At 45.3% G+C, this 20,222-nt stretch overlaps 2 protein-coding genes across 6 annotated transcripts in view; both read right to left on the reverse strand.

The window, feature by feature from the left end:
- The window catches only part of GYG2 (glycogenin 2), a 33,485-nt gene extending 24,966 nt beyond the window's left edge, over positions 1-8,519 (reverse strand). For 2 of the 4 annotated variants that reach the window (XM_075915666.2, XM_006112254.5), the window contains exon 1: positions 8,191-8,517. Coding sequence is in view for 2 of the 4 variants with exons in the window: in XM_006112254.5 (XP_006112316.2) it covers positions 8,191-8,197 (7 nt within the window). In the remaining 2 variants the exon portion in view is untranslated. Of the gene's footprint in view, positions 1-8,190 lie in introns of all 4 variants that reach the window. The other 2 variants (XM_014577857.4, XM_075915658.2) reach the window with 2 other exon arrangements.
- A 6,790-nt stretch (positions 8,520-15,309) lies between these two features.
- Positions 15,310-20,222, reverse strand: part of XG (Xg glycoprotein (Xg blood group)) — a 34,551-nt gene continuing 29,638 nt past the window's right edge. For both annotated transcript variants that reach the window (XM_075915715.2, XM_075915714.2), the window contains exons 6-9: positions 19,729-19,785; positions 19,031-19,069; positions 18,569-18,688; positions 15,310-18,161 (exon numbers count right to left, since the gene is read on the reverse strand). In XM_075915715.2, coding sequence (XP_075771830.2) covers positions 18,145-18,161; positions 18,569-18,688; positions 19,031-19,069; positions 19,729-19,785 — 233 coding nt within the window. In that variant the 3' untranslated portion in view covers positions 15,310-18,144. The remainder of the gene's footprint in view (positions 18,162-18,568; positions 18,689-19,030; positions 19,070-19,728; positions 19,786-20,222) is intronic.

The following is a 20,222-nucleotide window of genomic DNA, read 5'->3' on the forward strand; positions in this document are numbered from 1 at the left end:
GACACTCTCACTGATATAGTTACTATTGCTCGTTGGAGGTGGTTTAATTATGCTGACATGAGAGCGCTCACTCAGCAGCTAAATGAGCCATTTCACAGCAGCACCAGCACAGTTTGTGTACACAAACATGGCCTAGATAAAACAGCTCAAAATGTATTCAGAAGCCAAGAGCTTCACAGGCTAGGAAAAAAAAAAAAAAAAAAAACCACCCTGAGAAAACAAAAATACATACATGGGGAGCAGGCATTATATGTGGCAAAGGTCGGGTCAATTTGTATGGCTCAGATGAACGAGGGCAGAGCCCAACTGGGGCTCTTGTACAATTCAACGCTAGTGTGCTGCCTGCAGCCCAGAGTCTGCAGGTCTTCTCCCTGGTCCCAGGCTGCAGTTCCGCATTCCTCCTTTGAATTGTACATGTCAAACAAGGAATGCAGAAGTGCCTATTGACTAGTCGAGGGAAATTCGACTACCTGACTAGTATATTAACCGTTCCTTAATTAAAACACAATTTCCCTAATGTTTGATTACAGAGGTTTTTTAACTTAAACTGCACGCAATGCAAGATCCAGACTAGAACCATTCAAATCAATTGCGGGTAGATGACATAGTCTTAACATTTTTTTAGAAAAAAAGCTATAAATAAAGATGACCCACATAGAGATCAAGCATTTATTTAAAAAAAAAAAAAAGTAATGGCTGCGGACGTTGCTTTAGCAATGCTAATAAATGAAGCTTTCAAAGGGAAAAGATGAAGAGACATTTCTTAGATAAGAAATATGCGCCACGGGTACTGTTGATCCAAAAGTGTTTAAAAAAAAAAAAAAATTTTTAAAAAACTACAATACTCAGAGGAATTAAAACTGAAATGTACTCTTCTCAACCCAGAAAATAACCATGAAATAGGAGCTTAAATCTTAATATACTATTTTAAAAAGAACCATGAAGCCAAACTATCATTTTTTTTTTTTAAAGAAAGCTACTTGTTACCAAACTTGAATATTTACACAATCTCTCTAAAAACAGGTGAATTACTCAACTTGTTATTCCAACTTATGCCTCTGACATTCTCATGCTCAGAATATTCCTAACCAAAATTATCACAAGAGCTACAATAAATGAACTACATTGTGAACAGTAACATTTTACATTTGACACTTCAAACAAGAGGCCTTTTTTATATTTAATTGCATCCTGGAATGCCTTTGTTAGGTCTATTTAACTACAGTATATAGAAGACTTACCCCAGCATTGCTCAGGTCCTTAACTCATTTTTTTTTTTTTTTAAGAAAATAAAATTATGATGTACATGCTTCAAGTAAATCATTGTTATAAGGGATGGGGCAACGATGAGGGTGTCGGTATGCCGGCTGCCCCAGGGAGAGATGACAACCCTGGCTCTCCCTCACTGCAGCAGCTTGTGGCCAGGTGAGAAGTGCTTCTTCATGGCTGCTGCAGCTCCAGTGGGCACAGCCAAGGGAGGGGTGCATGTCCCGCAGCTAGGGCATGTCCAGGTTTGTCTGCCCCTTGCATTCCGCAGGCAGAGTGAGAAATGAAGCAAACTACTGTCCCAGTCTCCATCTCTGGCTCCTTGCTGCATTTCCCCCTCCTCTCCCCGGTCATTATACAGTGAAACAGTCCCTGCTGTGCATCCCATATCCCCATTTAGTAATTCTATAGCAGAGCCCTTCCTTTCCATTTCATGAGAAGCAATCCTATTTGAGGCATATCCCATTGTCCTAGCACAACCAAACCCCGAGCTTGCTTTAATTTAAGTTATGACAAGAGGAAGCCGCATACTGAAACCGGTGGTCCTAGCTCTTACCATTAGCAGGAGTTCTTGAACAAACATATGGACAGACACATGGACAAACTCTCTCAAGTATATAGTAGATAATTACAATAGCAAATTACTGATTAAAATCATGCCACTTTAGAATATTGTGGATGCAAACAAAAAACATATGCTTTCTGTTACACCCCCACAAAAAACCCACTCATGAGCATCACTAATCTATGAATGTTCCATATGGGGTAACTTGTTTCTTTTTACTTTGAAACCTGACATCCTTCAAAGTAACAATAAAATTTAGGCTTTTCACATATGAAGCATGGCTTGATAGTTTCTCCAGTTTAGAATTTGTATTCACTTATAATTAATATCTATTTTTAGGGTAACCCAGGAGACCTTTCAAACTGCATTAATTATCTTTAAAATTAAGGGCTAGATTCACCATATATACCCATGCAAGTAGTCTTATTGGGTATAATACTGCCCAAATGAACTCAGCTTTGCCATTACATTTAATGGAACCAGGTTTCATTCTCTGACTCCAAAGGACATGTAAGAGTAGTAAAGCAGGCAAAGTTTGGCCTTCAGTTTTGGTCCAGGGATATGGCATGTAAGTTAACTTTAATTGTATATTTTGAAGAGTCTCACTAGTATGCATTGTAATGATAATGACTTAGTTTTAAAAGAACAGTGTGTTCCTTCATCAAAACTTTGTGCTTTACGGTTCAATTTGACAAAACCCTAGCTGAAATGATTTAGTTGGCATTGGTCCTAGTTCAAGCAGAGGTTTGGACTAGAGGACTTCCTGAGGTCTCATCCAACCCCAATATCCCCAGCAAATAATGGTTTTCAAGCTGTGGAATGCTGAAGATAAAGTACTTGGAGTTATGTCCTTTATAACTTCTGCTACTGCCTTTTCTGAGGATCAGCAACCCCATTCATTCCTTCTCTCCCCCCCCCCCCCCCCCCCCCACACACACAAATCTTTCCTGGTCATATAAAACCAACAAAGCGGCAGCACGGTTTTCTCAGGCATGTTGAGGTTCACATTGACATTGGAAGCAATCAAGACTAGGACTGGTAAACTCTGGTGTGATGCCTGCAAGAACTGGACAGTATTTAAACACCTGGTGCATTGTACAGTACTACTATTTTTGTGATCACCAGTATGGTTCCCTTGGTACTGTGTGTTTCATCACTTATTTGCTACAGATACTTATGGTCTCATCTTATACATAGGGGCTGCGTCTAGACTGCCATGATTTTCCGCAAATGCTTTTAACTGAAAAGTTTTTCCATTAAAAGCATTTGTGGAAAAGAGCATCTAGATTGGCACGAACACTTTTGCGCAAAAGCACTTTTTGCGGAAAAGCATCCGTGCCAATCTAGATGCGGTTTTGAGCAAGAAAGCCCCAATTGCCATTTTCACCATCAGGGCTTTTTTGCACAAAACAGTCCTGAGCAGTCTACACTGGCCCTCTTGTGCAAATACATATGCACAAGAGGGCTCCCCCCCCCCCCCCCCCCCCGGAACAGGAGCATCATAGTATTTGCGGAAGAACACTTACAATCTTACATCAGATCGTCAGTGTTCTTGAACAAATTCAAGCGGCCAGTCTAGACGCAGCCAGGCAGTAGGGCAGGGAACACCTCTTTGTGTCTTCACAGTGCCTAGCACAGTCTGGCCCTGACCTATGACTGGAGTTCCCAAGTACTAGTTACTAATTAAAGGTATAAGTATCCCAGACTGACTAACTTTAGAATACCTTCACTATGTGAAGGTTAACAATTTAGAAGTTATCTAAAAGCTGTTGCTCCCAACTGCAGAGCTAAGCATTTTGGCTGTGAGAGATGGCCAAGAAAAAGTTATATTTAATCCTGGAGGATGCTTGACCCAACTTCAACCTTTAGGGACATACTGGTGGATAAATGTTTACATGTATACATTTATGGGTTTACATGTATACTGTTAGAGGTTAACAAAATAACCAAACTATTCCTGCCTATACCGTATATACTCTCTGAAGCATATAGCAAGTCTCCTCTTCACCCACTCCCAGAAAGTGTGCTTTTGTGAGGATGCACTGAACTATCCCAAGGAGAAAAAGCATTACAAACCATTACAGGCAAACAGTATCACTGCTGTCTTTCACTGGCCTAGATGAACACAACTTTAGATATAGCCAAAAGTTCTGGAACAGAAGTGCCAGCTAAACCATAACTTTAGAATCTCAGACACAATGCAATACTATTTCTTTTACAGCAGGTAAACCACACAGCTGCACAAGGGTCTCTGTCAGGTTTCGAAACAGAGTATCCAAGAGCCGGACAAGACAAAGCAGCTGTCACCAATGAGGCCCCATGCCTAGCAGTCAGCTGACAGGTGACAATTTGGAGTTATTTAATACAAAAGGTTAGCGAGCAGGAGCAGAATACAAGAAGTTTGCAAAGGAGTGACTATTTGGCTCTTGGGGTGTTGCTACACTTCAAAGGCAGAAGCACCCTATTGACTAATTAGTCAATTACATCCCTAGTATAAAGGGCTTGTGCTCGCCCTTGCTGGAAACATGCAATCCTTTCCAGCTGTTTCTATTTAAAGGGCTCTCATGTTCCCCACAGCTGCTAAGCAACAGCTGCCTGATAAGCTCAGGGAAGGTGCCAACCCCTTTAAACAGAAGCACTTAAAAGGGCTCACAGCTCCAAGGCTTCTACCATGTTGCCACAGAGACAGAGACAGAAACCAAGCCCTTTCAACTGTTTCTATTTAAAGGGCTCACCTCTTCCCCACAGCTGCTAGGCAAGGAGCGGGGAAGAGGTGAGCCCTTTAAATAGAAGCAAATAGAAGGGCTTGTGCCCCTCTCCTGTTCTGAGGCAACACACTAGGGGGCAGGGCCTGGAACTGCCTCATGGGCCGGATCAAAGTTCTAGGCAGGCTGGATCTGGCCCACTGAGAAGCTTTTGACCACCCCTGGTCTAGCAGAAGAAATATACTATCAACCACTTTACCAGGATGGCAATGGTGATTGTAAAATGCTTAGGGAACTTGGAGGGACTACAAAGGCATAAAACAATAGTAATGGGGAATTTCAACTATTCTCATATGTACTAGATATGTAACCTTAGAAAGACAACAGACAGCTAATAGGTGCGTCTAGACTGGCAAGATTTTGCGCAAAAGCAATTGCTTTTGCGCAAAAACTTGCCAGCTGTCTACACTGGCTGCTTGAATTTGCAGAAGAGCACTGACATTCTAATGTAAGAATTCAGGGCTTCTTGCGCAAATACTTTGATGCTCCCGCTCAGGGATAAGCCCTCTTGTGCAAGAATACTTGTGCAAGAGGGCCAGTGTAGACAGGCACCTTAATTTTTTGCGCAAGAAAGCCCGATGGCTAAAATAGTCATCAGAGCTTTCTTGTGCAAAAGCACATCTATACTGAGCACAGATGCTTTTGCGCAAAAGCATCCATGCCAATCTAGACGCTCTTTTGAGGAAATACTTTTAACTGAAAAACTTTTCCGTTAAAAGTATTTCCACAAAATGATGCCAGTCTAGACGCAGCCCTCGTGTTTAGAAGTGTTATGAGTTCAGGACAAGCTGCTCCAGAAGAAGAGAGGCAATTCTTGGTTTAGTCCTGAATGGAATACAGGATTTAGTCCAAGAGATGAGCATAGTTGAAATGCTCAGTTATGGCAAACATAATTAAGTTTAATTTCCATGTAGGGGGAAAATGCCAAAGAAGCCCACCACATTGGAAGTACTTTGGAAAAAATAATTCTAACCGGTCATACAATAAGATAGGGTCTAAATTAGCTGTTACTGCCCCAGCCCCTGCGAGAGCAGCCACTGCCTCCAGCAGCCCCCCACCCTGCAGTGCTGGGGCAGATGGGAAGTGCCAGCCCCCGCCAGTTAGCTAGAGCCAGCAAGTATTACCCATTTAGGGTGATTTGAAAGATTAACTGGGTAACCTATAAGTATCCCTAACTTTTACTATGCAAGTAAGTTCTTAGAATCATTGTGATTAGTTCTCTGAAAAGAGAAAAACCACAATGTGCAGCATCAGTCAAAAAATAAACTAAATGTGAGGAACCATAAGAAAAGGAATTGATAAGACAATACTTATCATAATTCTACTATATAAATGTATGGCACGCAGACCCCATGGATACTATGTGCAGTTCTTGACATAAAAAGAATGGGATTGTTTAGTTTTTGAAAAAAAACTGTTGGGGGGGAGGGTGCAACTGTAACAGGAGGTCTGGAAAATCATGACCAGTATAGAGAAAGTGAATAGAGAAGTGTTATTTACCCTTCGCATAACACAAGAATTAGGGGTTACTGCTGAAATTAATAGGCAGCAGGTTTAAAACAAATAGAATCGCTTCCTCATAAATACAGGCAATCCGTGGCACTTGCTGCCAAGGAATTTTGTGAAGGTCAAAAGCGTAACTGAGTTAAAAAAGAATCAGGTAAGTTCAGCAGTGGCTATTTGCCAAGATGGTGAGGGATCCAATCCCACGTCTCTAAATCTCTGGACTACCAAAAGGTTGAACTAGAGGACAGGGGATGGCTCACTCAATTGCCCTGCTGTGTTCATTTCTTCCTGAGCAATGACAGTGGCATTGGCCACTGTCGGAGGACAAAATACTGGGCTAGCTGGTTCACTGGTATGATTCAGTATGTCCAGTCTCATATTATGTTCTTAAGAATAATCAGTCTGGCCTGGCACCCGCAAATACTCATCTAACTGCTTAACTTTAAGCAAGTGATTCATCCCTTTACTGGACCAACTTCCACTGGTCATTTATATTTTTTGCTTAGAATGCTTCTTTAGCTAGAACACTACAAACAAACCACCATCTGCTTAATGTTACACACTTACATAAGAGTTGGCAGGATGAGGGCCTAACATTGTCCAGCTATTGAACAGATGCTCCCCTGAAATCTTAAGCTGGACACACTGGTCAGTCTAATCAGAAAATAATCAAATTTTACAGTGAGGCAAATCCTTACTTCAGTTTTCTTTAATTATTAAACATTGTTTTGCATAGTACTCAAATTACTACTTAACCATAGTAACAGCTATTGATTTGTATTTATTTTCAACTGAAAAGCAACATATGGTCTAATTTCAGAAAAGTCAGCTCAGGACTTATAATTCTCAATATGATCAAGGTGAAAACCATATAACATGGTAAACTGGGTTTGACAGTCAGTTAACCAGGATTCTACTGCACTACATATATAGTCCCAGGATTTTTAACATCTCTATTTTTAAAAACAATTACTAAATTTGGTTACAGAGCTGCTGGAAATTCTGACATTGGAGGGATAGGTAAGAGGATCCCATGCAATTCATCATCAGATTTCCATAAGTCACAGGTTAGCATGCTACCAAAACCAACTCAAACATCTGCATAATTATTCTTCTTGACAAATAAGGATACCTAAAATGGTTTCTTTTATTATTTATAACTTCCTTCCACACTATTCCTTCCATGCATCATTTCCAACACTTAATGATTCTTTATCACTGCCTCCATCTTTGTGGTCCAGAACTGAGAATTCTCAAAGCCTTCAGTGATGCTTCTTAATTGTTCAGAGGAATCCTTTCTAATTGATGTGAGAAACCTTCTTCCCCCCAACTTCTACCTCACAGTAACCCTGGGAAGTGCTTACTTTTTAACAAAGGGGGTGCAGGACCCCAAGTAATCTTTTTACATTTATAATTGATGCAGGAAGGCTAGAGGTGCTGGTGCTATGAACTGCTAAGCCTAGAGGAACTGTGGCTCAGTTCTAGCAAGCAGATGACACCAAATTAGGCAGTGATAATCCTTCCTGGGAAGGAGCATGCAGGAAAATTAAACCCCAGTGTCTCTATTAGAGACAATTACTATTAAGCTTTTTCTGAAACTGAGGGCTAATAAAAAACCATGCCAGTGTAACTACTAGCAACATAAAACATAGAGCTTTTCTTCATTCAAATAAAGCAAGCCCATTATCATACTTTACACCAAACATGATCTTGTGACTATTTGAAATCTCTACTGATAAACCAGGTAAGGGACTTTATATTTGCATGTGTAATCGATAAATGAGGTTAGCACCTACCAACCAGATGGCTTAAAGCCTAATCCAGGCCTACCAATTACAGCAGAGTATTATTCTATTGTGAAAAAATATTGCACACACTAAGTGGTATTGTCTTTATCGAGAAAAGCACTGGGAAATAGGTATGCTTTCTAAACCCATGGGAGGGAGGCGCCTCCCCTATCCCTGTACAGATCTAGCACACGCCCGGTGCACTCGATTCAAGACAAGGGGCTTTTAAAAAAAAAAATCCCAACGATGCCTAGTTAATTAGCAAGCTCCCCAGGGAGCGAGAGAAAGAAACCCTACTCACCGGCCATCCTTTCAAGCCACCAAGCTGGTGGGGAAGAGAACACGGGCAGCCTGGCTCCCAGCAGGGCCCGGGGGGGAGTGGCCGAATCCCCAGCTGGTAATTAGCCTCTTGCCCGCGGCGGGAGACCCAGGAAGGGAATGGCAAAGTCACGCTCCCTGCAGCAGCGGTGTCATTAGCAGGGGACAGCGCCGGCCCCAGCGCGAGGGAGGGAGACTCTCACGTGCAGGCGGAGGCACGCGCCCCGGCCACTCCGCCCCCTCCCCTCCTTGGCGGGCGCGTCTGTCGCCGGGCACGCGACCCCCTCCAGCCCCGGGGGCTGGGCCTTTATGGGGGGGGGGGAAGTGCGCGCGCGCGCGCGTTCTCCAGCTGCCCTTGCGCTGCCATTTGCTGGGCAGCGGGGCTGCCCCCGCCCCCCGCGCCGCCCGGCTGCACTCAGGTAACTTGTGGCGCGCCCCTGCGTGCTGCGGCGCTGGACAGGACAGCAGCGATCGAGGGGCTCTGTGTGCGGGCGGGGCGGGAGGCGGACCCTTTAACCTGGCTCCCCAGTACTGGGCTTACGTGCTTCCCTGAGCCCTTTTAAATCTCACCCGGGACTAACCCCGCTGCTTTTTTTTTTTTTTTTTGGAGTTGGAGGGGGAGATGGCATTAAATCCTCTCCCCATCTCCACGTGGGTGTTGCGAGGGAGGTTGCTATTTGCAGAGACGAGGCAAAAAAAAAGAAGGCAAAGGGAAGTTTTCCAGACCTGAGTATTTTACATTAGGCTCCTGAAGCCATGTTCAGAGACGTAGATGAAAGTGCTTTGAGCAGGGACCTTCCCTCTGTTCTGTTTGTACAGCACCTAGCACAATAGGTCCTGGTTCATGATGGGCTGCTTGGTGCTACCCTGACAATAATATCCAAAAGTTTCAGAGGGGTAGTGGTGTTAGTCTGTAAAGGTATGTCTAACCTACAGGATATTTTCGAAAGAGGATATGCAAATTATGCAGGAATTGCATATCTTCTTCTGATCACTTTTTTGAAAGCAGGTCTTTCGAAAGTGAAAGTAGTCTGGACATTTTTTTGGGGAAAAAAACCCTTTTTCGAAAAACCACATAAACCTTTTTTTTTAGGAAGAGCGGTTTTTTCGGAAAAGGGTTTTTTTTTTTTTTCAAAAAAACCTGCGTCCAGACTACTTTCCCTTTAGAAAGACTCGCTTTCAAAAAAGCGATCAGAAGATATGCAAATTCCTGCAGAATTTGGATCTCCTCTTTCGGAAAAAAAACCATAGTTTAGATGTACCCTAACTGGAAAAACTTAAACAATAACCAATAGTTTTGAAGCACCTTAGGGTGTGTCTAGACTACATGCCTCCTTCGACGGAGGCATGTAGATTAGCCAGATCGGAAGAGGGAAATGAAGCCGCGATTAAAATAATCGCGGCTTCATTTAAATTTAAATGGCTGCCCCGATCTGCCGATCAGCTGTTTGTCGGCAGATCGGGGCAGTCTGGACGCGATGCGCCGACAAAGAAGCCTTTCTTCATCGGCACAGGTAAACCTGGTTTCACGAGGCTTACCTGTGTCGATGAAGAAAGGCTTCTTTGTCGGGGCATCGCGTCCAGACTCCCCCGATCTGCCGACAAACAGCTGATCGGCAGATCGGGGCAGCCATTTAAATTTAAATGAAGCCGCGATTATTTTAATCGCGGCTTCATTTCCCTCTTCCGATCTGGCTAATCTACATGCCTCCGTCGAAGGAGGCATGTAGTCTAGACACACCCTTAGAGACTAACAAAACATGTACAGGGTATCATGAGCTTTCATAGCCACAGCCCGCTTCTTCAGATGGAATGAGCTTAAGGGGTCCAGTTTTCAAATAAATAGCACAGAAAAGGGATGGGAGGGAAGAGGAGGAAAAACTTGCCAGGCTCATACAGCTTCCTTTGATGGGGGAATCCCATTGCTCAGCACCTTATCAGGGCAATCCTGGCCATGTGTGACCTGGAGCAAGTATAGCCAGAAAGCTTTGCTGTGACTGTTCTGGGCTGTGGGATGACTTGGGAAGGGTTGTATAGGCAGCACAATCATCATCCCTGAGGCTGTTGTAGCTTATTTGGGATCACATTGGCTGAGAATTCAGCAGGTACAAATGCTGAATGACGCCACCTTTGTTCCCTGCATTCCTCAGCTTATTCTTTGTAGGGGCACTTTACATCATCTGCCCAAACAAAAACAGACTAAAGCTAAAAGGGCTCACCTGGACCCGGAGGCAGGGCAGACCCCACCCCTACTGCCTTTCTGGGCCTGCACCCAACTGAGACCAGGGGAAGCAAACCAGCAGGAGAGGTAGCTGAGGGGGCAGGAGTGCAGGGAAGAGATCCCGAGCTGGCATGGCCGTCCCTGGAGCCCGACCAGCCATCACCGCCAATGCTGGAGCAAGGTCTGTTGGTACAGACACTTGCAAGCCGCAAGCTTAATCACAGACCCCAGGACATCGCCACAGATGGGGAAGAGGTAGGAAGTAGCCCAGGGTGGAGGAAGGATCTCCAGGCAGTCGGTGTGTTCCAGCAGACTTCCCTGCTGACGGGACGTGTTTACTGATATTGCTAATAGGGCCCTGGGCTGGGACCCAGTGGAGCGGGAGGGCCCAGTTCCTCCTACCTCCCCAAAAACCCCTGTAAGCGAGCCTGCAGAACTGTGAAGAAGGCCTGGCTTTGTAGACTAGGCTGGACAGCCGTATTTACCCTAATAAAAGGGCACTACACTATATAGACTTGGCCAGAGGGCTGTATTTCCCCTGGTAAAGAGGCCCTAGATTGGGAGAGCCAGGCTAAAGTGTTTATGTATTCCTGGAGCCAAGTTAGATTTGTGCCAGGACCGGGGCCTGCCCTTTCACAGTGTGATCTCATCCCTTTCCCCCTTTTAAACTGAAAACGCCCTTTTTTTTAATATATCTTTTACACCACTATAAATGCTAGAAGCAAAGCAAGGTTTAGGGTGCAGGTTGACAGTTCACAACCCCGTATGTAAGAATCTCATGACTCCATGAGAGGTCCCAACCCCAGTTTGAGATCCTCTGGTTTAAACATTTTTTCTTGCTTAGCCAATTCAAGTGGCTGAGTGAATTTTGCTTAAACGTGCAAAAATAAAATTCACCGTTTGGTTGAGAAAATAAATATGGGAAGTTTCCACTCAATTGGAAAGTTTTTATTTTGTTGGTTTTTTTAAACTATAAACAAAGGTAGAGTAGGGTATAACAGTGGTTCATCCCTTACAAACTTTTAGTTCTTATGTGCTCTTAGAGTTCCTTTCTCTGGCATAGCTTCTGAAGAAAGACTTTAGCCCTCTTTTTCTCCCCAATTCTCTTAGGGTGCATCTACACAGCACTGTTATTTCAAGATAACTAGTGTTATTTTAAAATAACAAAGCAAGCGTCTACACAGCAATTCCGTTACTTTGAAATAACTTCGAAATAACGGACGGCTTATTCCGAAATCTGTAAACCTCATTCCATGAGGAATAGCAATTTCAAAATAGGGCGTGTGTGGACATGGCAGCTGGAGTTATTTCAAAATAAACCTCTAGGAAATCCCACAGGTGCCTTGCTGGCCACTCGGTCCACGCTCATCAGGACTCTATAGTTCCTCTTCTCCTACAGCCCTTAAAGCTGCAGCCACAGGGGAAAGGGCTTGTGGCAGGAAGCTGGCCCTGACAGCCTCCAGCCACACCGCAGCTGCCACACAGCGCATCCTTGGGTCATCATGACTGACCCTCCTTCACTCCCAGGGAGCAATCTGATGGCTCCCAGGAACCTGCCAGGTGCCAAAAGAGGTGTCCACCGTCCAGGTATGGGGCAGAGATCCTGGCCCTCATTGAGGTGTGGGGCAAGGAGGAAAACCTGCAGGATCTCTGCTCCAGATGGTGCAACATCAATATCTACAGCCGCATGACCGATAGCCTGGCCACAAAGGACCACATCCGGAATCAGGAGCAGGTCTGGATGGAAGTGAAGGAGCACTACCAGGTCTATGCCAGAGTGAGGGAGCACTCCAGGGCAGAACCACACTCCTGCCCCTATTATCAAGACCTGCATTGCATCCTGAGGGACAGTGCAGCCCCCTCCTCATTCATGGTGGTTGACTGGGGCTGGAGATGTCCATCATTGCCCGCCCAGGAGCCAGAACCAGTGATGAGGAGGAAGATCCTGACACAGCCCAGCATCGTCACCTTGGTGATACTGGAGCTGGTATCCCCTGGCCTGGATGTGTCCCAAGTGTCCTCCGAGGCCAGAGAGGGAACATCAGGCAAGTGACCTTAGTTACCTCATACAAACAGGCTGGAGGTGGCGAGGGGCTGGGGCGCGCTCCTCGCTCATGCTTCTCAGCTTTGGTCAGGAACAGGGGGCCAGACAACACCACCTAAGGCAGCTGCCTGACACCAGGGGAGCCGCAGGTGCTGGAGAATGCAGGAGGGTCTGCTGTAGGAGCACATCTCCCTGCTGTAGGCCCTGCATGAAACAATGGACCAGAGGGTCTGGCAGGACATGGAATGGCGGAGAGAGACCCGGAGGGAGTTTCTGCAGCAGGGCCGCACCATATGCGCAACCGTCCAGACTCTCCTCGCCCACCCAGAGCCAGCTCGTACTCCTGCCCCATCTCCAGCTCCTAGTCCTGACCCATGCCTGACCATGCTCTAGCCCCTCTACTGCTTCTCCCCCTAGCCTCTTCCCCTCCCCCCAACCTCCCTACCCCATGGTCACCAAGGTCCCCCGCACATGAGGTAGAGGAACCACCAGAGCCAGGTACTACTCCCAGCCCTGTGCCTCTCCTCCCCCCTCCAAGGTTCTGATGCCTCCTCCTCTCCATCCCCCACCCCACCCGACCTCCGGCTCTTTCCATGGTCCCTCCCCAATTACTTCTACCCCAAATTAATAACCAAAGAGTTCACTTAAAAAAAAGACTATTTTATTGCCTCAGCAGGGGTGGGGGGGGGGAAAGGCAGAGAGCGGCAAGGCACAGGCCCCTAGTGGGGAGGCCCTGGGGAGTGTCACTGAGGTCCTTGTGAGAAACTCTCCCTCAGGGCCTTCTGGATGCACACCCCAGCCTGATGGCCTTTGAGCAGCCATGCACAGCTGCCATCCGGCAGGCCCCTTTTCTTCTGTCTGGCCTCTGCCCCTCACCACACATGTTGTGGAGCATGCAACACACGGCCACCACCCGGGGGATGTTCCACTCCCCTACATCCTACCGGATCAGGAGGTATTGGAAACGGACCTTGAGATGCCTGAAGGCGTACTCCATCTGCATGTGAGCTCTGACCAGCCAGACATTAAAGCAGTCCTTGCTGGGGTCAAGGTGGCTGGTGTAGAGCTTCATGAGCCACAGCATGAGAGGGTAGGCCATGCATCATGGGGGATACAGTGGCATGCCCACATCCCCAACCCTGATCACGTGCTCAGGGAAGAAAATGCCAGCCTCCATCTTCTGGAATAAGCTGGAGTTTCTAAAGACACAGGCATCGTGAACCTTCCCCATCCTCCCAACGTAGATGTCGGCAAACTGCCTGCAGTGGTTGACCAGGGTCTGCAGGACCATGGAGAAGTAGCCCTTGCAGTTTATGTAGACCGATGCCCAGTGGTCGGGGGCCCAGATGGGGATGTGGGTGCCATCAATAGCCTCCTTTGCCCCTCCCCCCAGTTGGGGAAGCCCATGGCGGCAAAGCCAATAGCTATGGAGTCCATGTTGCAAGGTGAATGACCAGGACTCGAAGAACCGCGGCGAGCCTTGCTCACCAGCCGCGCTGTCCGAACCCGGCTTTTCCGGGTTACAGTCTACTCACCCGTGGCGAGTAGATTGTATTCTTTATCGAGCCCTGTGGATGACCCTGCACAGCAGGATGGTGTTGATGGCCCTCGCCACCTCTAGAAGGATACAAACAAACAGAATCACAGGAGTGCCAGAGCCCTTGGGAGGTCCCTGATCTTCCCCCTCCCCCCCACGCACACACCCTAGGAGCAACCTCCTATGAAGCCCATCCCCCCTCAGGGCTGTGTGAGGGTGGGGCTGGAGAATCAACCGGGGAAGAGGGCTTCTCCCCCATACCAGCCCCAACCCCCCCCCTTTCCCCATGGTTCCCCATTCTAGCACTTCATCCCTCCTTCCCCCCGGGACTGCAGTCCTAGACAGCCATACCTGCATGACAAGGGCCCCGACAGTCGACTTTTCCACACCAAACTGGTTTCCAGTGGATTGGTAACTGTCTGGCGTGGCAAGCTTCCAGATAGTGATGGCGACCCGCTTCTCCAGAGGGATGGCGGGTCACATCTGGGTGTCCCGTCATGTGAGGGCAGGGGCGAGCAAGGCATACAGCTCCGGAAAGGTCTCCTTCCTCATGATGAAATTCTGGAACCACTGCTGGTTGTCCCACCACTCCTTGACAAGTTAGTCCCACCAGTCAGAACTGGTGTCCAGTCGCCAGAAGCGATGGTGCACAGTGGGGTGCAGCTGGAAGAGCTGTGCTCCCAGACAAATGGTGAGGGCCTCTTCAACGAGCTGGGGGGTTGCGTTCCTGCAGAAACTGGTGCAGAAACTGCAACATGACAGATAGGGCCATCACATGCCCAGAGGCAGCTCCGTCTCCATAGCTGGGAGTGCTGTGGTGTGCAACAGGGAAACCAAAGCATGCAATGAATCTGCTTTGCTGTCCCCCAGAGAGTTAGGTTTAGCAGGAGAAGCACCTGAGAAACGGCTGTACAAGGGGAGTTCCTTTAAGCACAAATCTCAGATAACCTCATGCAGCAGCTCCAAGAAGCAACTGCTGTCTTAATGCCCTGCCAGAAGTGATTCTGGATGGCCTTAAATGTGATTCAGCATCCAATCAGTGTAGATATTCTATTTCAAAATAACTTAGTGCTATTTTGATGCACTTTTTGTGTGTAGATGCACTATTTCAAAATAAGTTATTTCAGAAAATAAATTCCAAAATAGCTTATTTCGAAATAAGCGTGCAGTGTAGATGTACCCTTGAAGACAAAGTGTCATGAATATTTCTCTGCCTCCTTTAACATTACATAGATCTATTTTGTTGAGAAGCATCAACCATCATGGTTTCCTACAATATAACAACCAACCCCAATTCATCTTAGATAAAATCAAAGAAGTATTTATTGAACGTTTACATTGGATGAAACAGAAATATACATCTTTTAATCCTAAACAAAAGATATAACAATTTTTTTCTAGATGCACTGAGATATATATTATTGTTGCATGATGTTTCAGAAATCTCTTAAAACTTCTAAAGGAGTGCCTTAAAATAGCATGCATGTATCAAGCAGCTTCAACAATCAACAGGGTGACCATGTCTGACATCTTTCAAGGAATATCTTGTCTCCTTAAAATCAAATTAAAGAGAATTTATCTCACCTATGATATAAATGTGAAAGTTAAAGGGGTTATTTGCTTTGTGTTTGTCAAAATATCTTCATATTTGAAATGAACTAAGAAAACACGCAGGCTCAAAACACCTACTGACATGACTAAAATAGACTTCCCATAATAATTCTTTTCCTCACTTACTGATAGCAATGAAATGGATATAAACTGTTTTTTAGGAGTTTTTTGGTGGGTTGGGAGAAAAAGAGAGAGAGATAGTGTCCATATCCAGATAGAAAGTGTAAAACATCAGGACACTTCTGGGGAGAAGGAGGGAGTATAGTTTTGTACATAAAACAAAGCGCCTAATATGAGGATATCTGGTCTCCCTAGTATCTGTTTGTGGAAAGAGCTCTCTCTCTTCATATGACCATTTCTTTTCATCCCTCTGTAAATAAAATGTCATGCTCATTTCTTCATTAATTGATCCCTTTCTCTTACTAAACATGCAGACATGCACTTTTTCAGGATTGTCTCAATGTGTAACTGAAAGTAAAACATAGTTCATTTGTAAAATAACAGTCAAAACAAAAACTTTATTGATGAATAGAGACTACATGACTAAAATCATAAGTATAACATACATTATCAAAAAATTAAGTTTGACATATTTGTTATACAGGCAGTCCCCGGGTTACGTACAAGATAGGGACTGTAGGTTTGTTCTTAAGTTGAATCTGTATGCAAGTCGGAACTGGCGTCCAGATTCAGCCGCTGCTGAAACTGACCGCCAGTTCTGACTTACATACAGATTCAACTTAAGAACCCCAAGCGTCCCCAAGTCAGCTGCTGCTGAAACTGATCAGTGGCTGATTCCAGGAAGCCTGGGGCAGAGCAACTCTGCCTTGGGCTTCCTGTAGTCAGCGCTGGTCAGTTTCAGCAGCGGCTGACGTGGGGACACCTGGGGCAGAGCAGCTGGGGTGCTACTGGGTTGCTCCAGTAGCACCGCTCCTCGGCTACTGGACCAACCCAGCAGCACCCCAGCTGCTCTGCCTCAGGCGTCCTGATTCAGCCACTGCTGAAACTGACCAGCAGCGGCTGAATCAGGACCTGGGGCAGAGCAGCTGGGGTGCTGCCGGGTTGGTCCAGTAGTGCCCAGAGCGGCGCTGCAGGACCAATCGGCAGCGCCCCAGCTGCTCTGCCCCAGGGTCCAAAACAAAAGCCTGGTCTGCTGGGGCGGGGGGGGCACACTAGCTGCGCCTCCCCCCTCCCCCCAGCAGACCAGGGACATGGGGAGCAGAGCCGCAGCGGCAGCGGGGTGCCGCGCCACTGAGGCTTTGCTCTGGCAAAGTCTCAGAGGCGAGGGACCCCGCCGCGGCTGCGGCTTCAGTCCCGGTGCCCGTGGTCTGCTGGGGACCGTCCCCAGCAGACCACAGGCACCGGGACTGAAGCCGCAGCAGCGGCGGGTTCCCGCGCTTCTGAGGCTTTGCTCTGGCAAAGCCTCAGAAGCGCGGGAACCCGCCCGGTGCCCCTGGTCTGCTGGAGACGGTCTCCAGCAGACCAGGGGCACCGGAGCAGCTTACGAACGGGGCTCTCTCGCCCCGGAGCTCGCAGGTAGCAATCCACCACTTCGACCTCCGGGGTGAGAAAGCCCCGTTCGTAAGTGCGGATCCGACATAAGTCGGATCCACGTAAGTCGGGGACTGCCTGTATGTGATTCATGATGGGGCTCACAATTCAAAACATAGTATTTCCTACCCATGTGTTTGCCTTGTCTTCTATAGCTGTAATCAAATTGATTCCTTTTTCCACAAGAAAATTCTAATTCTTTTTGTAGAACATGATGTGATGAAGCAAAATGCAGGACAATGTAGCACTTTAAAGACTAACAAGATGGTTTATTAGATGATGAGCTTTCGTGGGCCAGACCCACTTCCTCAATTGATTTAAAGAACTACCCCCATATAGTTTCTATTAGAGGGTCTTCAAATTACCTGAAAGCTAGTACCTATGGGGCTGATTCAGCCCATTAAAGACAATGTGAAGGCAACCACTGATTCTAACGGATTCTGGAACTTGCCCTATCTATATTACAGAAAAAAATCATAGAGGAGAATCAGAGTTTGAGCAAAATTTGCAGAATTTTAAAGTAGTGTTAAACACATTTTAGATGAGAGGTACAAAATTAACAAAAGTAAAAAATCTTTAAACTTTTCTTAAAACTTCAAGTATTTGCCTTAAACTTTACAAAAAATACAGATGCACAAGAGAACAGCAATTCAACACATAGGTGAAAGTTACTTATTTTTCCCCACCTAAAATATTAACCTTTTTTTTAAAAAAATAGGCACAGAAAGAACACTGAATATTGTGTGATCCCAATACTCAAACACAAACTTTAGAAAAATATTATAGTGGGATAATTGAGGAATTATCCCAGAGTTATTGTCTGAACTAAAATATACATTCAAATTTATAATATCCATCAGATTATACTATATTATACATCCATATATTTCTCAACTATATCTTATCAATATGTAAATCCACAGTGTTGTGTAGAAAATATTCTTTATCACTAGACAGTTCCTCTCTTGCCAGATTAAGCAGTTCTCCCACCTAAAATGGAAAATTATAAAAAAAAATTAAAATTCTGGTATGGATGCTTATTCAGATCTATACATCCTTATTATTTAACACAGCTCCTCCCTGCCTTTAGGGAAGGACAAATAACTTTTCCTCTCTCACTGGTCCTGCTGTGAGCTATACTATAGGATCTTGGATGGCAAAGGCTGCTCTGGGGATGCTCTGATGCTTTAATCATGACTGTCTTTTGAATCTGCTATTCCCTCCTATATAGTCCCCCGCCTTGCTACAGAGAAAGTTGCAGCTGCCTTTTACCACTGCATCTTCCAGCAATTTTTAAAACTAGGGAGCAGAGGTTGGCCGAGAGTGGTGCCTGCGACTGTGGGGCCTGTTTCCGCTCCTGCATCCGTTCACTCGTCCAGGCAGAGTATCAATCTTACCATTAGCATTAAAACAGAGTTTTTTCTTCTTGTAAGCTGTGTAACCAGCTACTGTTCCGACAATTAACAGCACAAGCACAGAAACCACAGGTGATGTAACACCAGCCACTACTCCAGAATCTATTGAAAGAAAAAAAAACATATTATTTCAATAAAAGAAGGAATAAACCAATAAAAGAGCAAACTCATTTTAAAATTCATAATATGGACACTGACCCTTAATGGCAAATCATTGCAAACACAGTGTGACACAAGAGAGGGTTGGCACAATGCTTGAATTCCATTTGCAGTATGAAATAAAATGGTTAAAAAAACCCCATAAGGACCAGAAACCACATTACTCCAGACAAAAAAAGAATGATGTATATACACATATATTTTATATATGGTTTTAAACTCTTTTGGTTCTCTACTATGATCCTAAATATGCCATAAGATAATGTGTATACATTATTTACTGACCAGTGTTTCCACCATGATTGACATTACTCTCCCTGTCTCCTGGAAAAGAGAAAATAACTTTGTAGTTATAAGAAACTTCTTGGAAAAGTGTCACAGCTGACACACAGCAAAAGAATAACAACAAATGCCATGCAAAGACAGCCTACCAAATGGTACCTGGTTAGAACCAGGGATTGGAAGTAAGGAGATGTGGGTTCTATGCCTGCCTTGGACTGTAACTTTTTGGGAACACATTGTGTCCCTTTTCTGTCTTAATTTCCTCAGAATTATCCTATTAATCACCCCCAAACTCCAATAAAATGTGGCTGAAACTGCTTACTTACTTTCATAAAAAATGTGAATTTCAAATAAATCTCCCATTGCATAGATCATGAGACAGCAGAGTAGCCAGAGTGCTGTAATATCCTTACTAGTCTCTGGGGAGCCATTGGCTAATTCACTATATGCCAATACTTCCACCTTTACTCCCTCTCAATAGCCCCTTAATCTGTAAGTAGTCCCACTGAATTCAACAGACTATGGGCCTAATCCTTCAGGGATATACAGTATGTGGACAAAGAGATTGCTCAATACAAGTAAAGGTAGGAAAATCTGGCCTTATACCAGCTAGAGGCAAGTCTAAAGCAAAGCCTGGCAGATGTGAGACATGACTATATGAGAGAGGCTGTGAAATATTCAATAGAATTGGCATACAGTACCTGCAGGCCTTGGGGGTAGAGGTTTCCCATCATTGAGATCTAAGTCATTGAAGCCATCTGTAAAATTAAAACAGTCATTTTTCAAACTTCCCTGAAATTTCCCCCCTCTCTTCCACTACCATCACCTGTTTATTCCTGGTGTCCTAGGAAAGGATTATTCCCCCAGATTCCTTAAAGAAAGACAGACCTTTTGGGCATTGAGCCCACTTTCTCTCTGTCAGCTCAAGGTCAAACATTAGAGTCTATTTGAAGGCTAGAATTCCAATCATGTCAATAGAAAATTGTTGGTTCCTATCCATTCCCAGGATAAGGACAGCTAAATTTGTAAGCAGGAGTGCAAGGGAAAACAGGATGATTATAAACATGATTTTAGGGTCTAGTATCTTGTAAATCGTTCCAGCTAGATATGTTTTCTTGGCCAGAGACTAAGACCCAATAACCTTTTTCAAAAAGTGGACCCGAAACATTGATCAAAAAGAAAAAAACAAACAAGT

This window comes from Pelodiscus sinensis, chromosome 1, assembly GCF_052426305.1.
Source record: "Pelodiscus sinensis isolate ZL-2025 chromosome 1, ASM5242630v1, whole genome shotgun sequence".
In the NCBI taxonomy this organism is placed as follows: Eukaryota; Metazoa; Chordata; order Testudines; family Trionychidae; genus Pelodiscus; species Pelodiscus sinensis.